This window comes from Protopterus annectens, chromosome 4.part0 (genome assembly GCF_019279795.1).
Source record: "Protopterus annectens isolate FY-2018-M chromosome 4.part0, PAN1.0, whole genome shotgun sequence".
In the NCBI taxonomy this organism is placed as follows: domain Eukaryota; kingdom Metazoa; phylum Chordata; order Ceratodontiformes; family Protopteridae; genus Protopterus; species Protopterus annectens.
The window spans coordinates 1123075374-1123095972 of record NC_056733.1 but is presented as its reverse complement, the minus strand read 5'-3'; the positions used below and the strand labels follow the sequence as shown (position 1 = coordinate 1123095972).

Genomic DNA, 20599 nt, shown 5'->3' with positions numbered 1-20599 from the left:
AAAAGAATATACTATAATAAGGCATAGTAACTGCTCTAACACAGAACAGCCCAGAAGCTAAGAGGGAGGTTGTGAGAAAAAAGGTGCAATATTACATAATATACTTGACTTTTACTTATGAAAAACTTGACAAATGCTCGCGAAAAAGACCCCACATCTGAGCTTGATAGTGGCAAACAAGATATGAGATACTGAGGACAGCCTAGGGTGTTATGGGTAGAGGGAGGAGCTCCACAGTTGGATCCAAAGTTTACAGTATGCAGCAGAGTTAGATCCGAAGATCGGATCCGTAACTCATTCACTGAGGAAGAATGAAAAGAACATCAGATTCAGGAGTTTTTCTCATTAGTGCAGATACAGGGTTTTTTTCCCTTCTCTGAAAGTACCAGATGAGAGAGAGAGGATCAATTTGGTCAAAAATAAATCAATACGAGGTTTGCACTTTCCTGTTACATTCAGAAGCACACTTGGTAAAGAGCAGAAGGAAGAAAAAGAATAGTTGTGTAAAATCTTACCATAACCATAGATGTCCTTCTCTTCTATATGCTGCAGTACCTGAATCAGTAGCAACAAGCGTTCCAATACACGAAATAGTTACAATGATAGCGGCAAAAGAACACCAGAAACCGCAGTCCGACACTCACCGAAAGAACACAAAGCTGCCTTCCTGTGTAAAACGGTGGACAAACAGTCTTCCAAAATAATTTAAAAGAATCCAGCGACAGCAATCATTTGACTATTAAACCACTTCAAGCTGCTTGGCAAACCAAAGTAGTACGTTGTCACAACCAGGTGTACCCGATATCCAAATACTGCTCAACAGTATGTATCCACGGACACAATATAAAACCAAATATCATTTATTTAAAATCACAGCAAAATCATAGCATGAGTTGGTTAAGCACTTTCACTCACTCAAAGTGAGCTTCATCAGAACAACCCAAGCATCAATTCAAAAAGTTTAAATAACTTCTTTAGCGCCAATTTTCTTAAAATGACAACACTCTCATTACACAATATCTAACATGTCAATTCAAAAATACGTATCCAAAACCCTGTTATAATCACAATTTACTTAATCTTATATACATAAGTAGATAACTACATTTGATATAATAAATCAATGGCAATAACAGAATATCTATATCAAGGAAATAAGATAATTATTAGATAGAATATTGGAATGTGTTAATGGTGGACCAGGATTCCATGGACATATTGGGTTTAAGACCAAACTTTGTTTACAAAATGGGGAAAAACCTAAAAAGTTTGTTGGAAAGAGGTTCATGGGATTCTGCGACAGTCAACAGGACTAAGCATAGTCTTAAATGTGGTTGTTGTAACCAATGCTATGTTATTAATGAAGATGAAGGTATAGTCCTGAACAATATTAAGACACAAATTAGGTTCAAACAGGCCAATTGTAATTCAAAATATATTATTTACCTAGCTAAATGTATAGAGTGCCCAGGATATTACACAGGCAAAACTGAGAGGCATTTAAAAAAAAACGGATATATGCACATCTCTAAAGCATTAGGACCAAGGATTTAAATAATGCACTTTATATGCATATAGAGAAATTTGTATCAGAACATACATTTAAATTTTCCATTTTGGAAAATATGGAAATGGACCCTAGGGGAGGCGATTATAAAAATGTACTTGCATATAAAGAAACTTGGTGGCAAATACTTACTGATGCATGTACACCGCCAGGTCTGAATGACCATATTTCCATCAAACCACTGTTATGTAATAGATAATTGATGTACATTAGGTCTGATCACTCCCATGGGTTGATGAGTTATTCCAGAGTATGCACAAGATTGAATCTTTATATTGCATTTATATTTGTATTTATATTTAATATGGAATTGTATTTTATCTTATTTCCTTGATATAGATATTCAATTGTTGCCATTGATTTATTATATCAAATATAGTTATCTACTTATGTATATAAGATTTCGTAAACTGTGATAACAGGGTTTTGGATACATATTTTTGAATTGACATGTTAGATATTGTGTAATGAGAGTACTGTCTCTAAGAAAACTGGCACCAAAGTTGCTATTTAAACTTTTTGAATTGACGCTTGGGTTGTTCTGATGAAGCTCACTGAGTGAGTGAAAGCGCTTAACCAACTCATGCTATGATTTTGCTGTGATTTTAAATAAATGATATTTGGTTTTATATTGTGTCCGTGGATACATACTGTTGGGCAGTATTTGGATATCGTGTACACCTGGTTGTGACAACGTACTACTTTGGTTTGCCAAGCAGCCTGAAGTGGTTTAATAGTCAAATGGTTGCTATCGCTGGATTCCTTTAAAAATTTTTTGGAAGACTGTTTGTCCACCGTTTTGCACAGGAAGGCAGCTTTGTGTTCTTTTGGTGAGTGTCAGACTGCCGTTTCTGGCGTTCTTTTGCCGCTATCATTGTAACTATATGCTGCAGTATCCATAACATGTGGGAGTCCACCTCTGGTCGACTCGTACATTCGGCCGTTTTACCAAAGTTAAAGCGCTATGCGAAGGTACATGCGACAGCCCGCATCTCAGCATTCTTTGGCCATAAACGGATGTCAGGTATAAAGCGGACGTCAGCAAGCACCTATTTCAGAACTGAATGCCGCACAGCATGAGCCTGAAGGGAGTGAGTATCCAGAAGTCAGGCAAGTATCAGAGAGGAAGGCATGGGGGGGGGGGGGGCGTACTGCAGCATATAGAAAAGAGTAAGATTTTACACAACTATTCTATGCCCCTTCTATTCATATGCTGCAGTATCCATAACATAAGTGAGAATGCCAAAGCTCATGCAAGAGAAGGGTTGGAAGGAGGAACAGATATTTTCCACAAATCCATGCAAAACAGCCCTGGCAAATCCTGCTCTGGACCAGGAGACGGCATCCAATTTGCAGTTTTTGGTGAAGGTGAGAACAGATGACCATGTAGCTGCCTCCAAAATGGAAGCTGTATTCAGAACTTTAAAAAAGGCCCCAGAAGAAGACAGCCCCAGTGGAGTGGTGTAACATAAGGTAATGGTTTTAGAAATCCAGGAGGAAACAGTTTGCTTGGAAACAGGGTGCCCCCAAAGCTCTTGGGTGATGAGAAATAAAGAGCCTATCCATGGGCTTGGTCTTGGCCAAGAAGTATCTGAGCTGTCTATGCACAAAATAGTGACGCACTCTTTCACTAGAGGATTGTGCAGAAGGAAAGAAGGTATGGAGACTAATGACTGATTTAAGGGTAGCTCAATTCACTACCTTGGTCGTGAAAGAAAGGTTGGTACAAAGGCATAACCTGTCCCGATGGAAAACTGTGAAGGGGGTGACGGCATGACGGCTTGCAGTTCAGAAACTCTTCTAGCTGAGATAATAGCTACCAGGAAAACAGTTTCCCATGTGCAGTGCTGTAGAGAAGAATCCTTGGCTGGCTCAAAAGGAGCTAAAGTAAGCTTCTGTAACACACAACTGCGATCTCAAGGGTGAGGAGGACTTGCTTCCTTGGTGGTCTGATGTGTAGAACTCCTTTCAGAAATAGCCTGACTTCCAACCTGGACACCAAGGAAGGAGTCAAAGGTAAACAAGTAAGACGGCAAATAAATGTGCTTTGAAGGAAGAATATGACAAGCCAATTTTTTATCAGTTCACACAGGTAAGACAGGATCACTGGTGGTTCTGCAGACAGTGGTTGTAAACTATGTTTTAGACACCAGACAGAAAACCTCCTCCATTTGGATGGATAGGATTTTCTGGTAGTGGGTTTTCTGGCCTCCTGCAGAACCTGTAGCACGTCCTCAGTGTAAAGGTGTCTAAACGGAATCAAAGCCCCATCATCTACAGGGTTAGGTAGAGGGTGGATATTTGAGGGTGTAGAAGAGTTCCCTTGTCCTGTGCGAGTAGGTCCATCCTGAAGGGTAACCTGTGGTGATTGCCCTTGGCTAGAGGATACAGAAGGGGGAACCAGTGCTGTCCTGGAAAAAGGGGGATCACCAGCAAGATTTTTGGTTGTTTTTTCTGAACCTTCAGCAGAACTTTCTGAAGAAGCGGGAAGGGGGGAATGCACACACAAACCGCTCCTTCCAAGGAAAGGGAGTCCACCTTCCATGCCCCAGGGGTGTGTATCCTGGTGCAGTAGGTGGGAAGCTGTCTGTTCATGGGGAGGCAAACAAGTCTACCTGAGGAGTACCTCAGCGATGGATCAGGTCTAGAACACATCCCTGTTTAACATCCATTTGTGGGATGGAGTCATGGACCTGCTTAGTGATTCTGCCATTACATTCCAAGCTGAAGGGAATGTAGACGGCTAGTAGAGAAACCTGGCTCTGCTAAGCAATCTTCCATACATACAGAGCAAATCTGCAAAGGATGTAGGACTGTCCCTCCTTGCTTGTTGATGTACCAGAGTACTGTGGTGTTTTGTCTGTGAACCACATCAGCACTCCTGGTAGGATTTGGGGCCTGAAGATTTGCAGGGCAAAAATCAAGGTCCTCATTTCTCTGATGTTGATATGCTCCCTCAACTGGGGAGGAGTCTAAACATCTTTCACCCTCCAATTCCCTAAGGTTGCACCCCAGGCTGTGTCTGGAGCATCCATGCACAGATCCTGGTTGGGGAGGGAGGCCCGGATTTTTGAAATCTGTGAAATCCACCACTTTAGTTCTTTTGTTAAACAGGGTAAGAGGGGGACTACAAACTCTAGAGGATGAAGGTGTTGTTTCCAGACTGTCCTCAAAAACCACTGAAAGTTCCTTATGTGCAGCCTTGCCAAGGGTACCATGAGGATGGTGGAACCTACGAATCCTAGGAGTCACAGGAGCTCTCTGGCAGACAGATTGTAGTGGAAGTAGCCCCTAAAAATAAGTAGTGAGGGACAGAATTTTTTTGGGGGCAGGCAAGCCATCATTTGGACAGTGAGTATTCTGCAGCCCAGGAAGACAGAGTCTTGGGAGGGGGTCAGAGATGATTTCTGAAGGTTTAGGGTGAACGCCAGACTCCTCAGTAGGGACAATGGAGTCAACAAGATGCTTCTGTACCAACCCTGAGGATGTAGTTAGGATGAGGAGAGCATCCAAGTAAGGGAATATCTGAATACCCCCAATTCTGTAGAAGGCTATGACTGGGAACAAACATTTTGCGAATACTCTGTGGGCCACAAAGAGACCAAATGGCAAAGCACAGAACTGAAAGTGTGAAGACTCCACAGAGAACCGAAGGAATTTCCTGAAGTGTGGGTAGACTGGAATGTGCAAGTAGGCATCCTTAATGTCCAATAAAACCATGTAAGGCTGAGAGAGGATTAGGGGAAGGAGTGTAGGAAGAGTTAGAATGCAAAAAGAAGGGACCTTTAAAAATGTGTTTAGGAGAGAAGTCCAAGATAGGCCTCCAGGGGACCTTCTTTCCTGGGAACTAGAAATATTCTGGAGTAGAATCCTTTTCCCTTTTGATTTGGAGGCACCTCTTGGATGGTACACCTAGGAGAGCAGGGAATGCAGGACTGGGGGAAAGGAGGCCATTTGGTCTGGGGGGGGGGGGGTTCCTCTAAGGGATGGCCTGGATTCCCAAACCATGAAATAGCCTTGTTTGATGATGGTAAGAACCCAAGATTCCTGGGTAATCTGTTCCAAGCTGGAAGAGAGGGAGGGGTAGATTGGTTTAGGGCCTGGTAGTCACAGACTACCAGGTATGGCCTGAAAGGACTGCTTTGTGCAGGTGTGGAAGGGGAAGATCTAGAGGAGACCTGCTTTCTGTTATCCTTTTTCCCTTTGGACAGAGGTGTTTAGAAAGTTCTCAAAGATTGCCTAGCTGGGTAATTCCTCTGGAAATGGAGAACAGGAGACACGAAAATGTGCCCCAAGGTCTTGTAGTTCCTTTCCCTTTTTCCTGAAGGGCCTTGGAGAGCTCAGCAGCTGCACAGCCAAATAAGGCCTTGTGGTCTAAGGGTGTGTCCCATTAGATTGACTTTAATATCATCTGGTAAAGGCTGCAGCCTGAGCCAGGAATACCTCCTTAATAGCAACCCTGATGCTGCTGCTGCCCTGGCAGAGGCCTCCACAGCATCGAAACGGCATTGTAACTGCATTTTATGGAGTGTCTAGTTGCCTGGCTGTAGGACCTAAGAATGCTAAATATTTTGGCCTTGTTAGGAGAATGTGGTAATTCTCAAATTGTTTAACAGCATCTGCCAGAAGAGCCAATGAATACTTTGCCATAAGGATTTGATAGTTTACAGCTCTGACAGCCAACATCTCCATAATTCTGCTTTTCTTATCAGAGGGGAGCAAGGAAGTGGATGGTAGCAATTTAGACGTTTTATCTGCAGCTACAGAAATGGTAGATGGGTCAGCTGATGGGGCCTTGAAGAACTTGGCATACTCGGGCACTTTATAGAATCTATCAGGGTGTTTAGGAGCAAGAGGTTGGGAGTGTGGGGACTTGGAAGCAGCCAGAAAAGCATCCAAAAAGGCAAGCAGAATGGGGGGGAATAGCAGAGGGTATAGGGGACTCCATTTGTAAGAGGTCATAAGAAGTCATAATACCGGTTTGTCTCTCAGAGACCCGACTGCAATCTCACTTGAAAAAATCTTTTATTTGCACAATGGTCTCCCCCAAATGTGATATCTTCCCCAGGAGAATTTGCTCCATTAGACTCCTCTCTCTGGGGAAGCATACCCCAGAGCAGAAGCAATCTGTGAGTAGGGTAGAGACTCATCTCCAGAGGAGTCTTCATCATCAGAGGAAAGATCTTACAGAGGTCTTTTCCCAGGAGTGGGGGAGGGGGGTTTGACAGGAGCTGGTGTCTGACGTAAGGCCATAAAAGCATTGAAGAGGCCTTGACTGAAGACCTGCCAGTCAGGGGCTTGGTCAGAGGGTAGAACTTGTTGGTCCAAAGAAATATGCTTAGTTTTTTTTTTTGGAGCCTCTGACATACGGTGGAGAGTAGGAGGGCCCAATGTTAGGCAACATTCAACGACATCTGAGAGAACATCTTCCTGAACCACTATTGGAGTAACCCCACATGTGACTTAAGAAATGATAAGCCATGCCCCCCCGCCCCATGCCGAGGTCAGACACTCGCGAGTCCCTCTGGGATGTGCTAACAGTCTCCCTAATGGCTTCCCCCAAGGAAGCCATCAAAGGAGGGTTGGTGGTTTCCGATGTAGCCTCCGGGCCTTCATCAGCCTTGGGAGGAATGACCGGAATAGACAGAGGAGCCGAAGTTTCCTGGCCTTCTTGGTTCATGGCTCTTCTGAGGGTCCTGATGTCAGATCCATATCCTGCGCAAGGTGTTTCGTACGTTGATTCTCTAAGTAGAATCTAAGAGAAACGAGACAGCTCCTAAGAGTCATTGGGACAAAGGCCTTACAAATCTCGCATGACGTATGGCCGTGTTCTCGGCCTAGGCAGAATAAACAGCTCGTGTGAATGTGTGTAATCTGACTTCCACACTGACACTTGCCCTTCCTACCGGACATTAACTCACAAGAAAAACACAGCAGCAAAATAGAAAAAAAACCTCTATGGGGTAACTATCTGAACACAGGCGAAGCACAACACAACTTTCCAAAGGAGTGGCGACTGGAGCTGGCAGTCAAACAGGTGGCAGAAAAGTTCTGGGTAGGTGTGCGCTGACGTCTGCTTTATACCAGACATCCATTTATGGCCGATGTACGCTCACAGATACAGGCCACCGCATGCATCTTCACAGTAGCATTTTAACTTTGGAAAAATATCTGGACGTACGAGTCAACCAGAGGTCGACTCCCACATGTTATGCAGCATATGAACAGAAGGACATCACAACACATTCTGTCACTTTAATGGATTAATAATCCATTAATTGCTTTTGCTTCCAGCAGCAGGATCTGGAGCAAAACTTCTGTAACTTATGAGTGTGAGAGTACAGAAACAGTCTGTCTGGGATTCTCAATCTCAGAGTTGGTCTGTGGAATGTCTCAGTAGCTAGTTACCATTCCTAGAGTTTGAGGTTAGACCTACTCAAATGTTATATCAATACCTGAGAAGATAGGCTGCAGACAGCCTTTAGGTGAGTCGCTGTTATGTGGTGAGATCACAGGCTATCATGAATAGCCTGCAAAACTGATAAGAATGGTCTCCACCTTGCTTGTTACTGTGGTTTTACCTGTTTCCACCTTGAGGACTCAACGGACAGCTTAATACATCAAAAATGCAAGGATAAATGCTAGCATCTCCAACAATAATATACAGGATTCTATCTTGTTTGTCCATCTTCCTTGGGATTTTAAGGACTTGTAGGAGTCCTCCCCCAAAAGCCAAGCCTGATGTATCCATGTTCAGCGTTTAAGAACCCTGTGGGCCACAAAAATCATATGGGAGCCAGCCTACATACACTTAACATACTCAGTTTCCCCTAAAGGGGTAGAGGGTGAGCAGATTTACATACCGGACTCCTTGGTATAGTGTGCATTATGGGCATACACTTGTTCTAAAGCAAACTATATCAATCACAGAACCCATAAATCAAGATTTTTGACATTAACTCCATATTCATATTATCTGTAAGACAAGTCCCATAAGCAGGTCTGATCACCACAAATGTTCATCGCTGCCACGTATAAGGGAGGTGAAAATACGAACACGCAGGACTAAGCAAACATAAGGAATAATATGCAATTAGCACATTACTCGCTAGAAAAGGAAACTATACAGGAACTATCATTGTACGGTGAAGAACACATTAAAGTATAATACAAGTCACACAGCCAGTAGCAGCATATATACTAGTCTATCAGCATTAGCAACTTTCCAAATCCAGGCAGCATCTAAACTATAAAACTGACAAATTAAGTACTGTGTTACCCTATACCTGATTGTATTATCTGAAGACCCACTCACAACCAGTCGGTCCCGGTACTGTAGGCATGCAATGCCACGCTTGTGCCCATTGAGTGTCCTCACAAATTCACAGGTGCTTGTGCTCCATACCTGAAACAAAAGATGAGTTACTTCCTTCCACAGTTTGTTCTACAGTTAAATGTCTAATATCTTCTAATACCCTGCCAAGTAAATGTGGACTTAATGGTCTTTTTAAATCGTCTTCAAGAGATGCACAGATTAATAAATCCATTAAAGCAACAATAAGTTCTCACTAACAAAATAATTACTGGCTATTGCTAAAAATACTTACCTCAGAAATGTACTTGCTTAAGCACTCAGCATATAGCACAAAGGACATGACTATAAATATCTAAAAATAATTTTAAAAAATAAAGTAGCCTCCATGATTTTCTGAAAAAGTCAATCTGCCCAGCTTTGACACACTGCCATTGTAACTAAGCTTTGACAGCAACATGAAATCTGTCTGACTACATCACCAGTGGCCACAATTTTAGCTCCCATTATCCTACAGCATACACAAGGGTTTGTGGGCTATAAACCCCAACTTGTATGAAAATGCTCTCAACCTTACAAGCTGTTGGAGAACCTTTTCTGAATCCAAAGGCCCCCCTTTCCACTTTGGAGGATTCCAGACCTTTAAAGAAACTTAAGCTTCACTAGAGACCCAAGACAGATAGATATACATACCCAGCATTCCTTTTTTTGCATCTGAACTTATTAAAAATAGTGAAAGAATGTGTGAAGATTCTACTGCCAGCAGTAGAATTGCCACTAGTACAATTATGAAGTTATGTGATCTTGCATCTTTTAATGACAGAAGTTAGATTATGAGCCTTGCATCAAATGCTATGAAACTGTCTCCCATGTGTGTATTTCCAGAATTCATTGACAGCTTTGATGATGACCTCATCAGGGTTAAGAAAAGGTTTTCTATTGCCTCTCCCATATCTGGTTCTGTAGGTGAAGTGTATCTGACTTGTGACCTAAACTGACACACTTTCTAAAAGAAAAAGTGTTTTTGTATTTCTATCACAATACTACTTTTATTTTAATAATTACTGCTCCACCCCTTGAACCTTTTACAAAGACAATTGCCTCAACTAGCTCTATAATAACTGATGAATGAAGCTGCAACATCCGTCTGCTACAATGTAGAGAGCAAACTTCTTTTCTGTACTATGGCACATGCCCCAACTACACAAATGGGCACGGACACTGATATTACTCAAACTCCACACCCTCTCCGATGGAGGCATTACCTTTCTAAGATTCTTAAACTTGAAGGTGTGTGGCAAAGCACAAAATTTCAGGACAAAACAAAAGTATCCCTGGCATGGAATGTACATGCAATATGCACAACTTCAGACTGGGTAAATAAAGCAAAAGTTCTGCACTGAACTGTGCACCTTAATTACAGCAACATTTGATGGAATTATCTGAAACTGAAACATGCACAGGAAGAGTCCACAGAGAGTGGCGCTGTTACCCGAGACTTTGGTAACTCTCACATTGGCATTGACTTGGCAGATTAGCTACAATGTGGTGACAAACAACCAAACCCATCCTTTCAGCAGAAGCAGGCATGTAGCTCTTCCAGCATCAGCAAAGGTACATACTAAGGAAAGTATGCACAAGACACCTGGAAATTTGTAACATGCAGCTCTTACGGCATGCACATGTAGCAGATGCAAGGAAGATGCACTGAAAAATAAATTGTCTAAATGACAAACGGAACAAACTCATGTAAAAAGATGAAATGCTAAAAGCTAGAGAACTCGGACCAGAAATTAATATCACATGAAATTACCAAAACTATTTTAACTTTCACCAATCTGCTCCAGTCTTTGAATTATTCAATAAATGTGGTACACTACACAAAAGGGAGAAAATTTTAGGGATAATTTTTAAGGCATTACACCCATACTGGATGCAGTCTCTTGCACATATCTAATGCTAGTGACGTATCTAAATGTATGGATAGGTTTTTAACATACCAAAATGTTATCTCCATTACTTATATGCAGTGAAAAACTTTGCAAAGTGCCCCCCCCCGTAAGACCATGAAAAAAAGTAAAAAAAGAGAGAGAAAAAGTACAGTTGTGTACACTTACCATAAATGTAGATGTTCGAGTGTATTCACTGCTGCAGTCATTACAATTGGGTTATCCTGCTGACAGGTTACCCTCAGTCGGCCTGAATTCCAAAGTCTAGGTCTGGCGTCGGTTGCTGTCGCCTCTTCCCCGACATCAGTGCACCAAGAGTATAAAAAATGCAGCAGACGCCATTTTCTTCAGTTTTTCTTGCCCTAGATGTCAGGTGCCCCCAAAAGGGTAGGCAAAAAATTTGCCAATAAAACATGCATGCACCAAAGTATATATTTTGCCTTAATCTACAAGCAAATACACCACATAGGTTGTATAGAATAGAGAAGTACACAAATTCCAGCAAAGAAATGGGGGATGGCGGGTGGGTAACCTGGACTGCAACAGTGAATACACTCGAACATCTACATTTATGGCAAGTGTACACAACTGTATTATGTTCTTCGTGTTTCACTGTTGCAGTCATTACAACTGGGTTGAATCCCAAAGCTAAGGTTGGGGGGGTTGGAGCTAAATAGCATTAGGAGCAGCTATTAGGCCCTGCAGTGGCAAAACCTGCCCTGGATTTAGAGTAGAGTGGTAAGTGATAGTGCTTTGTGAAGGTGTGCACTGAACTCCAAGTAGCAACCTCTAAAATGTCTTTGGTTGCTACTCCCCCTGAGCAAGGCTGCTGAAGTGGCTGCTGCTCTGGTTGAATGTGGTCTAATGCCCTTAGGTACTGGCTTGCCATGTTGTGAATAGCAGAAACGAATGCAGTGGCCTATCCACTTTGAAATAGTCTGCTTTGAGATCACCTTTCCTTGTGATCCTGCAGCATATGCCACTAGTAATTGCTCTGTCTTTCTGAAAGCTTTGGTTCTGTTCAAATAGAAGCATAGCTGCCTGTGTATGTCCAAAGAATGCAGAATTCTCTCCCCCTTATTCTGTGGGTTTGGATAAAAGGTAGGCAGATGAAGTTTGGTTTAAGGGCCACACTGGACACTACCCTTAGGCATAAATGTCGGGTTTGTCCTCAGAGAAACCCTGTCTGGATAAAAAAATTATAAAAGGTTCCACAGACATGTGTGCCTGTAGCTCTGAGACTCGTCTTGCAGAAGTTATTGCTAGGAGCAGAGCTGTTTTCCAAGATAAAAACTTTATATCAGCTGTAGCGGCTGGCTCAAAAGGAGGCAGGGTGAGTTTTTCCAAGACATAATTGAGGTCCCATGCAGGTATTGGTGATCTCCTTGGAGGCCTTAAATTTTTGGCCCCTCTGAGGTAATGCCTTAATAAAGGATGAGAAAAGATTGGTGGCTCTGTACTGTAATGAGCTGAAATGGCAGAGGCATGAATTTTTATAGATGAAAAGGATAGGCCTTTGTCCAGCATCTGAGTAAAGTATTGCAAAATCTGAGGAATATTTGGTACAGCTGTGTCAATTCCTTGTGCCTGGTTCCAAGCACAGAATCTCTTCTATTTTCCAACATAGGATTTTCCAGTACTTGGCCTCCTGGCCTCCAAAATGACATCCATCACCACTTTAGTGAGAGGTGTGTTTTTGTATGACTACATTATCCGCCATGCTGCCAGATTTAAGGACTTGAGTTGGCTGTGCAGGATTTGATTGTTCTGCTGGGACAGTAGATGAGGCACTTGAGGTAAGGTCCAGGCTGGGCACTGAGACAAATTCCTTAGGATTGGATATCAGTACTGGCATGGCCAGTCTGGGGCAATCAGTATCATTTTTGGCCTCTCCTGTCCGACTTTTAGGAGTACCTTGGGGAGGAGAGGCAGAGGAGGAAAGGCATATACTGTTAAGTTTTTCCAGCTGAAAGATAGGGCATCCACTTTCCATGCTTGTCTGTGATAGGTCCTTGTGCAGAATCTCTTTAGTTGGCAGTTGTGAGGTGAGGCAAATAGATCTATGTCCGGGCACCCCCATTTCCTTGTTACCATGCTGAAGACTTGTGGATCCAATTTCCACTCGTGGGGATCCATGAGGTTTCTGCCTAGTTCGTCTGCCAGAGTATTTATCTTTCCTGGCAGGAATTGTGCCTGAAGATGTACTTGGTAAGTCAATGCTGTGTCCCAGAAGATCATGGCTAGTCTGCAAAGGGGGTAAGAATGAGTACCTCCCTGCTTGTTTATATACCACATGACCATGGTGTTGTCTGTATCAGTAGCTGTCCCGGATGAAGTAGGTCCTTGAAGGCTGTCAGGGCATTTTGAACAGCTAGCATCTCTTTTTGATGGATATGTAGATGCATTTGGTTTGCGGACCACGTGCCTTGAATACATTTTCCTGCCATGTGGGCTCCCCATGCATAATCCGATGCATCCGTTGTTAATGTCTGTGTGGCTGGGGGTAGAGTGAATGGCTGTCCCTTCTTCTGGTGACAGGCCTTCGCCCACCATCGAAACTCCTGTTGCAGGCAGAAATTATGAGTAACTATTGTTTCCAGGTTGTGGCAATGTTAAGTCCAAACACTTTTTAGGTACCACTGAAGTTTCCTCATATGCAGTCTTGCATATGGAATTAGTAGAATGCAGGATGCCATGAAGCCCAAAGCCTGCAGAACTTTTCTTGCAGATAACTGGGCCTTTGTTGCCAACATTTTGAAATAGGTAGTCAGTTGCCTTTGTTTGTCTGGCGTGAGATAAGCCATCTGGGCAGTTGTATTTAAGCTTGCACTCAGGAATATTATCGCTTGAGAGGGTACTAGTTTTGATTTCCGTTCGTTGACTGTGTTCCCTAGGCATGGTAGTAATCTCTTTACAAACACCAGATGCTGTAGTAGAATGTCCTTGTTCTCTGCTTGAATGAGGCAGTCATCCAAGTAAGGATATATTTGTATTCCTCTGTCTGCAGTATGCAATTACTGGTGCCAGGCACTTTGTGAAGATCCTGGCACAGTAGATAAGCTAAAGGGCAGGGCAGAGAATTGGTAGTGCATTGAGCCAGCTTTGAATCTGAGGTATCTTCTGCATGTTTGTCTAATTGGGACATGCAGGTATGCCTCTTTTAGATCTAAAGTCACAAGCCAAGCCTTCTTGCCCAACATGGGCAGAAGCTGCTGTAGAGTCAACATTTTGGATTTTGGAATATTCAGATATGTGTTTAGAATAGATTGGTCCAGTATTGGTCTCCAGGCTTTGTCCTTTCTGGGTACCAAGAACGGTCTTGAATAAAATCCTTGTCCCTGCGCTTGCTCTGGTACTTGTTGAATGGCCCTCATGTCCATGAGGGATGAGACTTGTTTTTGTGCCTCTGCCCATTGATATTTTGGCAGGTCTGGCCAACCGTTTGCCCTTGGCAGGGTATAGAAGTGAAACTTGTAGCCTTGTGACACTGCTTAAAACCCATTTGTCCTGGGTTATGTGTCAATTTTGTGAAAAAGTGCTAGTTTTCACATTCAGAATTTATCAACATTTTCTGTTTAAGCAGTGACAATGTATTGCTGATATTTGAGCAAATGAAACTGAATTTAAAGTCCTTACAGCCAGGGTAGCAGAAGTGTAAATCTTTTTTCACCATCTATCCAGTGCCCTAGAATCCCCGTCAGAGGGAGTAGGGTTTTTTGCAGTGGAAGCCTTGAACCCTTTTGGGACCCTGAGAGATAGTTTCTGGGTCAGCAGCAGGGTTTTTGAAAAGGAATTTATGAGAATCAGGAACCCTGTAGTACCTGTCTGGCTTAACTGGAGTTGGAGGTAAGGAGTCAGGGGTCTGAAAATATATCTACAATGTCCAACACAGGTGGAATAGCTAGGGGCCTGTTGTTGTGGTAGTAAAAGGAAGTCTGAGCCTTTTCTTAGATTCTGAATAATCTTGGCTCTCCCAGTGGAAATGCTCCCTCATGGTATGTAAAGTTTCCCCAAAAGAATAATCCTCAGGAGGAGAGGCTGAAGGGATTGATTCTTCAGCATCAGAATCCTCATAAGGAGGAAGAAAGAATTCCTGATCAGAATAGGAATCAGATGAAATGGAAACCTGATCTGAATATTCATATTCTGTCTCTTGCCTAGGCCTCTTATCAGGAGGGTGATGGGAACCCCTGATCAGAGTAATTAGGTCTTTGGCCATTTTGAGCATCTGTTTTTTAGGCATGGAGGACTGTCCATGAGGCTGTTGTACTTGTTTCTTTGTCTTTAAAGGTGCTTTAGTCTTTGCCTTTGAAGCTGAAGTTGTTTTAACATATAAATGAGTAGGTCTCAAAACACCCTCAGAAGCAGATGCCTGCTCAGTGGCTCCGGACCCATCTGAGAGAATAGTTTACGAAGGTCCAATACCTTGAGCTTCCAGCAGCCTGGTCGACACCATGTGGATGTCGGTAGCGGCCTGCGAGTCTAAAGTAGCGGTTGTCAAGGGCTGCGAAGGCACCTCACTGAGAACCGGCGACTGGCTTAAAAGAAGCCTAGTCGGTTTTGGAACTCGGATGCCTGTCCTTTTCCTTGCGTTTCTTGTGAATTCCGGTAGACAGATGGCTATCCAACGACATTGTATAGTTAAATCTTCTGCCAAAATAGTGAAATGCAAAATCGTACCAACGCTTAATAGTGCGTTGGTTAAATCTCGCACAAAACCGACAACTAGCAACGTCGTGGTCAGGGCCTAGGCAAGGAATACAGTAAGAATGAAAGTCCTTATGAGGTATTTGGTTCCAACAAGAAATACAATTATTAACTTTTTCTGACATCGGTCTGGAGCAAGAAAAAAAGTTTCCCCAATGGGGTACTTGGCTTTTTAGTGAAGACTTCGGATCTGAATTTCGAACACGAAAATCCCGGGAGTTGGCCGACCGGCACTTGCGAACTGCTTTTGCTTCGGGCACCGCGCGGCAAGAAAGATGAAGAAAATGGCTTCGGCTGCATTTTTTATACCCCTGGCGCACTGACGTCAGGGAAGAGGCGACAGCAACTGACGCCAGACCTAGACTTTGGAATTCAGGCCAACTGAGGGTAGCCTGCCAGCAGGATAACCCAAATGTAATGACTGCAACAGTGAAACACGAAGAACATCACTAAAGGCTATTCTCAAGTAAGAACTCTATCTCATCGAGAAAACTAAATACAATGAACAGTTCAGCCTTGGATGTAATTATTAATGAAAACTACCCAGGAAAATCACTTTCCTGACTTACTGAAGCAAGTCTTCACCATTCAGTCTTAAGTTCCTGAGTAAGACCTAAGCTTCTATAAAGCATTCAAGGACGGACAAAACTCTTGAGAGAATCTTAACAAGAGGCTATGCCAAACCAGAACACTCAAGACGGCACTATTTCAGAGAATGTTCCACTGTACTTCTCAGGTCATTACTGCACTCACATTCATAATGGTCTAGTATTAATTTCAGCTATTCAGTTAATACTTTGCTACACACTGTGGTCCTCTGAGCCAAAAAACTGATATCACTGCAGACCACATTACAATCCAGAAAATAACTGATAATAATTAGGTCAACTTGCTAAACAAGACTGGTTACAAAGTAATACCCTGTGGTTTATAGTTGTGTAAACAAGAAAGTAGCCAAAAATGTGTTAAACAGTGAAAATATGCAAGTTATGCACCCTTACCTCACTCTAGACGTTTACAAGAAAGTACAGTTGTGTACACTTACCATAAATGTAGATGTTAGAGTGTATTCACTGTTGCAGTCATCACATTTGGGTTATCTACTTGCAGTAGCAGTCAGTCGGACTGATTAAGTCTTGGGTCCTGTGTCGGTTGCTGTCCCTTCTTCCGTGACGTCAGGTCGTCAGGGGTATAAAACATGCAGCCGACACCATTACATCCCTAATGGGAAGCAAGTAAATCTATAAATAACAAGGATATACCTCCAACAAAAAAGCAAATATACCAACAAGCTTTTTGAGCATAGTAAAGGAGAAGAGGTACAGCCAAAAGAAGTAAGGGGGCTGGAGGGAGGGTAACCAAGACTGCAACAGTGAATACACTCGAACATCTACATTTTATGGTAACTGTACACAACTGTACTATGTTCTTCGTGTTTTACTATTGCAGTCATCACATTTGGAAAGATTCCCAAAGCTAAGAATGGGAGGAGGAATTGAGATAGCATTAGGACCAGCTAAAAGTCCCTGCAAGATTGCAGTGCAAAGCCAGCTCTGGATTTAGAGAAAATTGGCAAATGATAATGCTTGGTAAAAGTAACCCCAGGTAGCAGCTTCTAGGATGTCCCTGGTAGGGACACCTCTGAGAAAGGCTGCAGAGGTAGATGCAGCCCTGGTTGAGTGGGGTCTGATCCCCTGTGGGATAAGCTTTCCATGTTGCTTGTAGCAGAAATGAATGCAATGGCCTATCCAATTGGAAATGGTTTGCTTTGAAATAGCCTTCCTCTCTGCCCCTACAGCAAATGCAACCAGCAGTTGTTCAGATTTCCTTTGAGGTTTAGTCCTGTCCAAGTATAATCTAAGTTGTCTGTGCAGATCTAAGGAGTGCAGTATCCGTTCCCCTTTGTTCTGTGGATTAGGAAAGAATGGCAAATGAATGGACTGATTAAGGGCCACAATGGATACCACCTTGGGCATGGTATTGTAAAATCTGAGGTAAATTGGGCACTGCTGTGCTCATCCCTTGAGATTGGTTCCAAGCACAGAATATTTCCCATTTTTCAGCATAAGATTTTCTAGTACTAGGCCTCCTTGCCTCTAAAATGATATCCATCACTGGTTTACTGAGGGATGGTAAAGGAGAGATTAGGTAATTAGCCAGGCTGCTAGGTTCAGTGCGTGAAGCTGAGGGTGCAGAATCCGGTTCTCCTGCCGGGACAATAGGGTAGGAGTCTGAGGCAGGTGCCATGGGGCCGACAGTGACACACTGCGCGAGATGGTACCAGTGTTGGCGTGGCCAGTCTGGTGCAATCAAAATTATCCTTGGTCATTCCAGATCGTATGGCACTTTCGGCAGATGCCTTCTTCAGAACGTATACGACCTGAAGAAGGCATCTGCCGAAAGCGCTCATCGTTTGGACAATTTCATCTTTTCAGCTTTTTACGCTCCAGTGAAGTACATGTTTTTGTCAGCTTTGCTCACAAAGCAGCTATCAATTGTGCTATTAACTGTGCTTCAACTTGAAGCTTAAAGTTGTGGATGTTAATCACTAGGCTAATTATTTCAGTGAAGCTTGCATTTTGTCAGCTTCTCTTTTTAAGCTTTCAATAAATTGAGTTTTAACAGCCTAAAGTTGGAAGCTGTGGATGACAACAGTTTGGATACTCAACTATTTTCAGTTCATCATATTCTAGTGAAGTTTACATCCTGTCAGCTTCACTTTTTAAGCGATTAATAAATTGTGTTTTAACAGTCTGAAGCCTGAAGCTGTGGACGACACCTAAGGTGTTTTTTCTTTGTTCATGAGTAGAAACCTTGTCCCTTTTCCTTTTCTGGTACCAACTGAAGAGCCCCCATGCTTGAGATAGAAAGTACCTGCTTTTGGGCCTCTGTCCACTGCTTTGGGGGGTAGATCTGGCCACCCGCTTGGTGTTGGTAACGTGTGGAAGTGAAATCTGTATCCCTGGGACACTATTTAAAACCCATTTGTCCTGTGTAATGAGTTCCCAGTTCTTTGCATGAAGAGCAATATCTCCCCCCAAAGGGGCAGTCAGTTGAGAAGTGCTTGGAAGTTTTAAAAAGAAGTCATTGAGACAGTTTAGCATTGGGGGGGGGGGTTATTACTCCCATATTTGGAAGTGGAGGCCCCCCACTGCTTAGTCCTGTGCGTACCCTGGGACTGAAGCCAGGAAGCTCTGCTGGATCTGGGTTTGGAGTAAGAAGGTCTGAAAGAGAGGCAGGAAAGGACCAATTCTTGGAAGGCCAATGCCTACTAAACCTTGGAGGTTGTACTTGTAAAAAAACCAGTTTGCATAGATTTAGCTTTTTCCTCCATCTTTTTTAAGAACTTCTGCCTTGTTGCCAAATAGGCAGTCCTGGTTTACGGGAGCATCCAGTAATTTCACTTTAACATGATCTGGCAAGGATTGCTCCTTAAGCCAAGCATGCCTTCTAAGTACAGACCCAGTTACTGCAGCTCTGCAAGATGCCTCTAGTGAATCAAAACCACACTGCAAAGTATGTTTTCCAGCTTGTTCAGCTGAATGTAGTAAATCCTGCAAATACTTATTTTCAGCACAATCAGGAATCAACATTATTTTCTGTTTAAGCAATCCAATAACATGCTGCTGATACTTTAACATATGAAACTTGGCAGTTTAAGGCCCTAATGGCCAAAGTTGCAGAAGTGTATACCTTCTTATCCCACCTATCCGGCGCCCTGGAGTGTCTATCAGAGGGGGTAGGATTTTTGGCAGTAGTAGCTTTAATGCCCTTGGGTCCCTGTGAAATGGTCTCAGGACCCGCAGTAGGATTTTTAAAAATGAACTTGAGAGTCAGGACCCTGTAATATCTATCAGGTTTTCTGGGAGCAGGAGGTAAAAGAGGGGCTAAGCTAGATTCTGAAAAGGCATCATCAACAATGTCTAGTACAGGAGATATGGCTAAAGGCCTGTGCTGGGGCAGGAGTAAGAAATCCCTAAGCCTCTTTTTAGAATCTGAGAAATCCTGACTTTCCCAACGAAAATGCTCCCTGAGCGTATGCAAGGTTTCACCAAAACATAAATCCTCTGTGGGGGGGGGGGGGGGGGGAGCAGAGGGAATAGAGTCCTCAGCATCAGAATCCTCATAGGAAAACAAGGTTAAATCCTGGTCATCAGAGGAAACAGAAAGTTCAGAATCCAGATCAGAAGTATCATTATCAAACTCAGTCCTAGTTCTCTTTAGAGAGGGAAGGCTGGTTTCAATGATTAAAGTAATAAGGTCTTCAGCCATTCTGATCATTGGTTTTCTAGGCATAGAGGCCTGACCATGTGGTCTGGGCATCTGTTTTCTAGGCATGGTTTGAGTTTTAGGCCTTGAAGAAGAAGATGGCGTCGGTTTAATACACAAGTCAGTAGGCCTGAATACACACTCAGAAGCTGGTGCATGTACAGCGGCTCAGGACCCATCCACAGGTTCCACAGTTGAAGCATCTCGCGGCATACCGGACTCCAAATGGGTCTCAGTAGAGGCCTGCGAATCTTAAGTAGCGGGTATCAAGGGCTGCGAAAGCACCTCACTGAATACCAGCGAACTGTTGACTGGCTTAGGAGAAGCATCGTCGGCAGCTTTGGACCTAGGCGGCCAGTCTCTGTCTATCTTTGCGTTTTTTCGGAATGTCGGTAGTCGAATGGCTTACCGAAGACATATCAGGATAATTGAACAGAGCACAAAAATATTTAGAAGCGAAAATATACAAACAACAGATAGTTCATGGTTTAAATAAGGCACAAAACCGACAGCGAGGCACGTCGTGGTCAGGGCCTAGGCAAGGAATACAGTACGAATGAAAATCTTTATGAGGTATTTGCTTTCCACAAGTAATGCAATTATTTACTTTAACTGACAACGGTTTAGAGCAAGAAAAAGTTTCCCCAATGGGGTACTTAGCTTTTAGTTGAAGACTTCGGTTCTGAAACTCGAAAACGAAAATTTCAGGAGTCTGCCAATAGGCACTTGCGAACTGCTTCTGCTTTGGGCACCGCATGGCAAGAAAGACTGACATAATGACATGTTTTATACCCC

At 43.1% G+C, this 20599-nt stretch overlaps 1 protein-coding gene across 5 annotated transcripts in view; it reads right to left on the bottom strand.

Annotated features, from left to right (window-relative positions):
- Positions 1-20599, bottom strand: part of FBXW11 (F-box and WD repeat domain containing 11) — a 2367054-nt gene that overhangs the window by 504717 nt on the left and 1841738 nt on the right. For all 5 annotated transcript variants that reach the window (XM_044069098.1, XM_044069099.1, XM_044069102.1 and 2 more), the window contains one exon: positions 8854-8972. In XM_044069098.1, coding sequence (XP_043925033.1) covers positions 8854-8972 — 119 coding nt within the window. The remainder of the gene's footprint in view (positions 1-8853; positions 8973-20599) is intronic.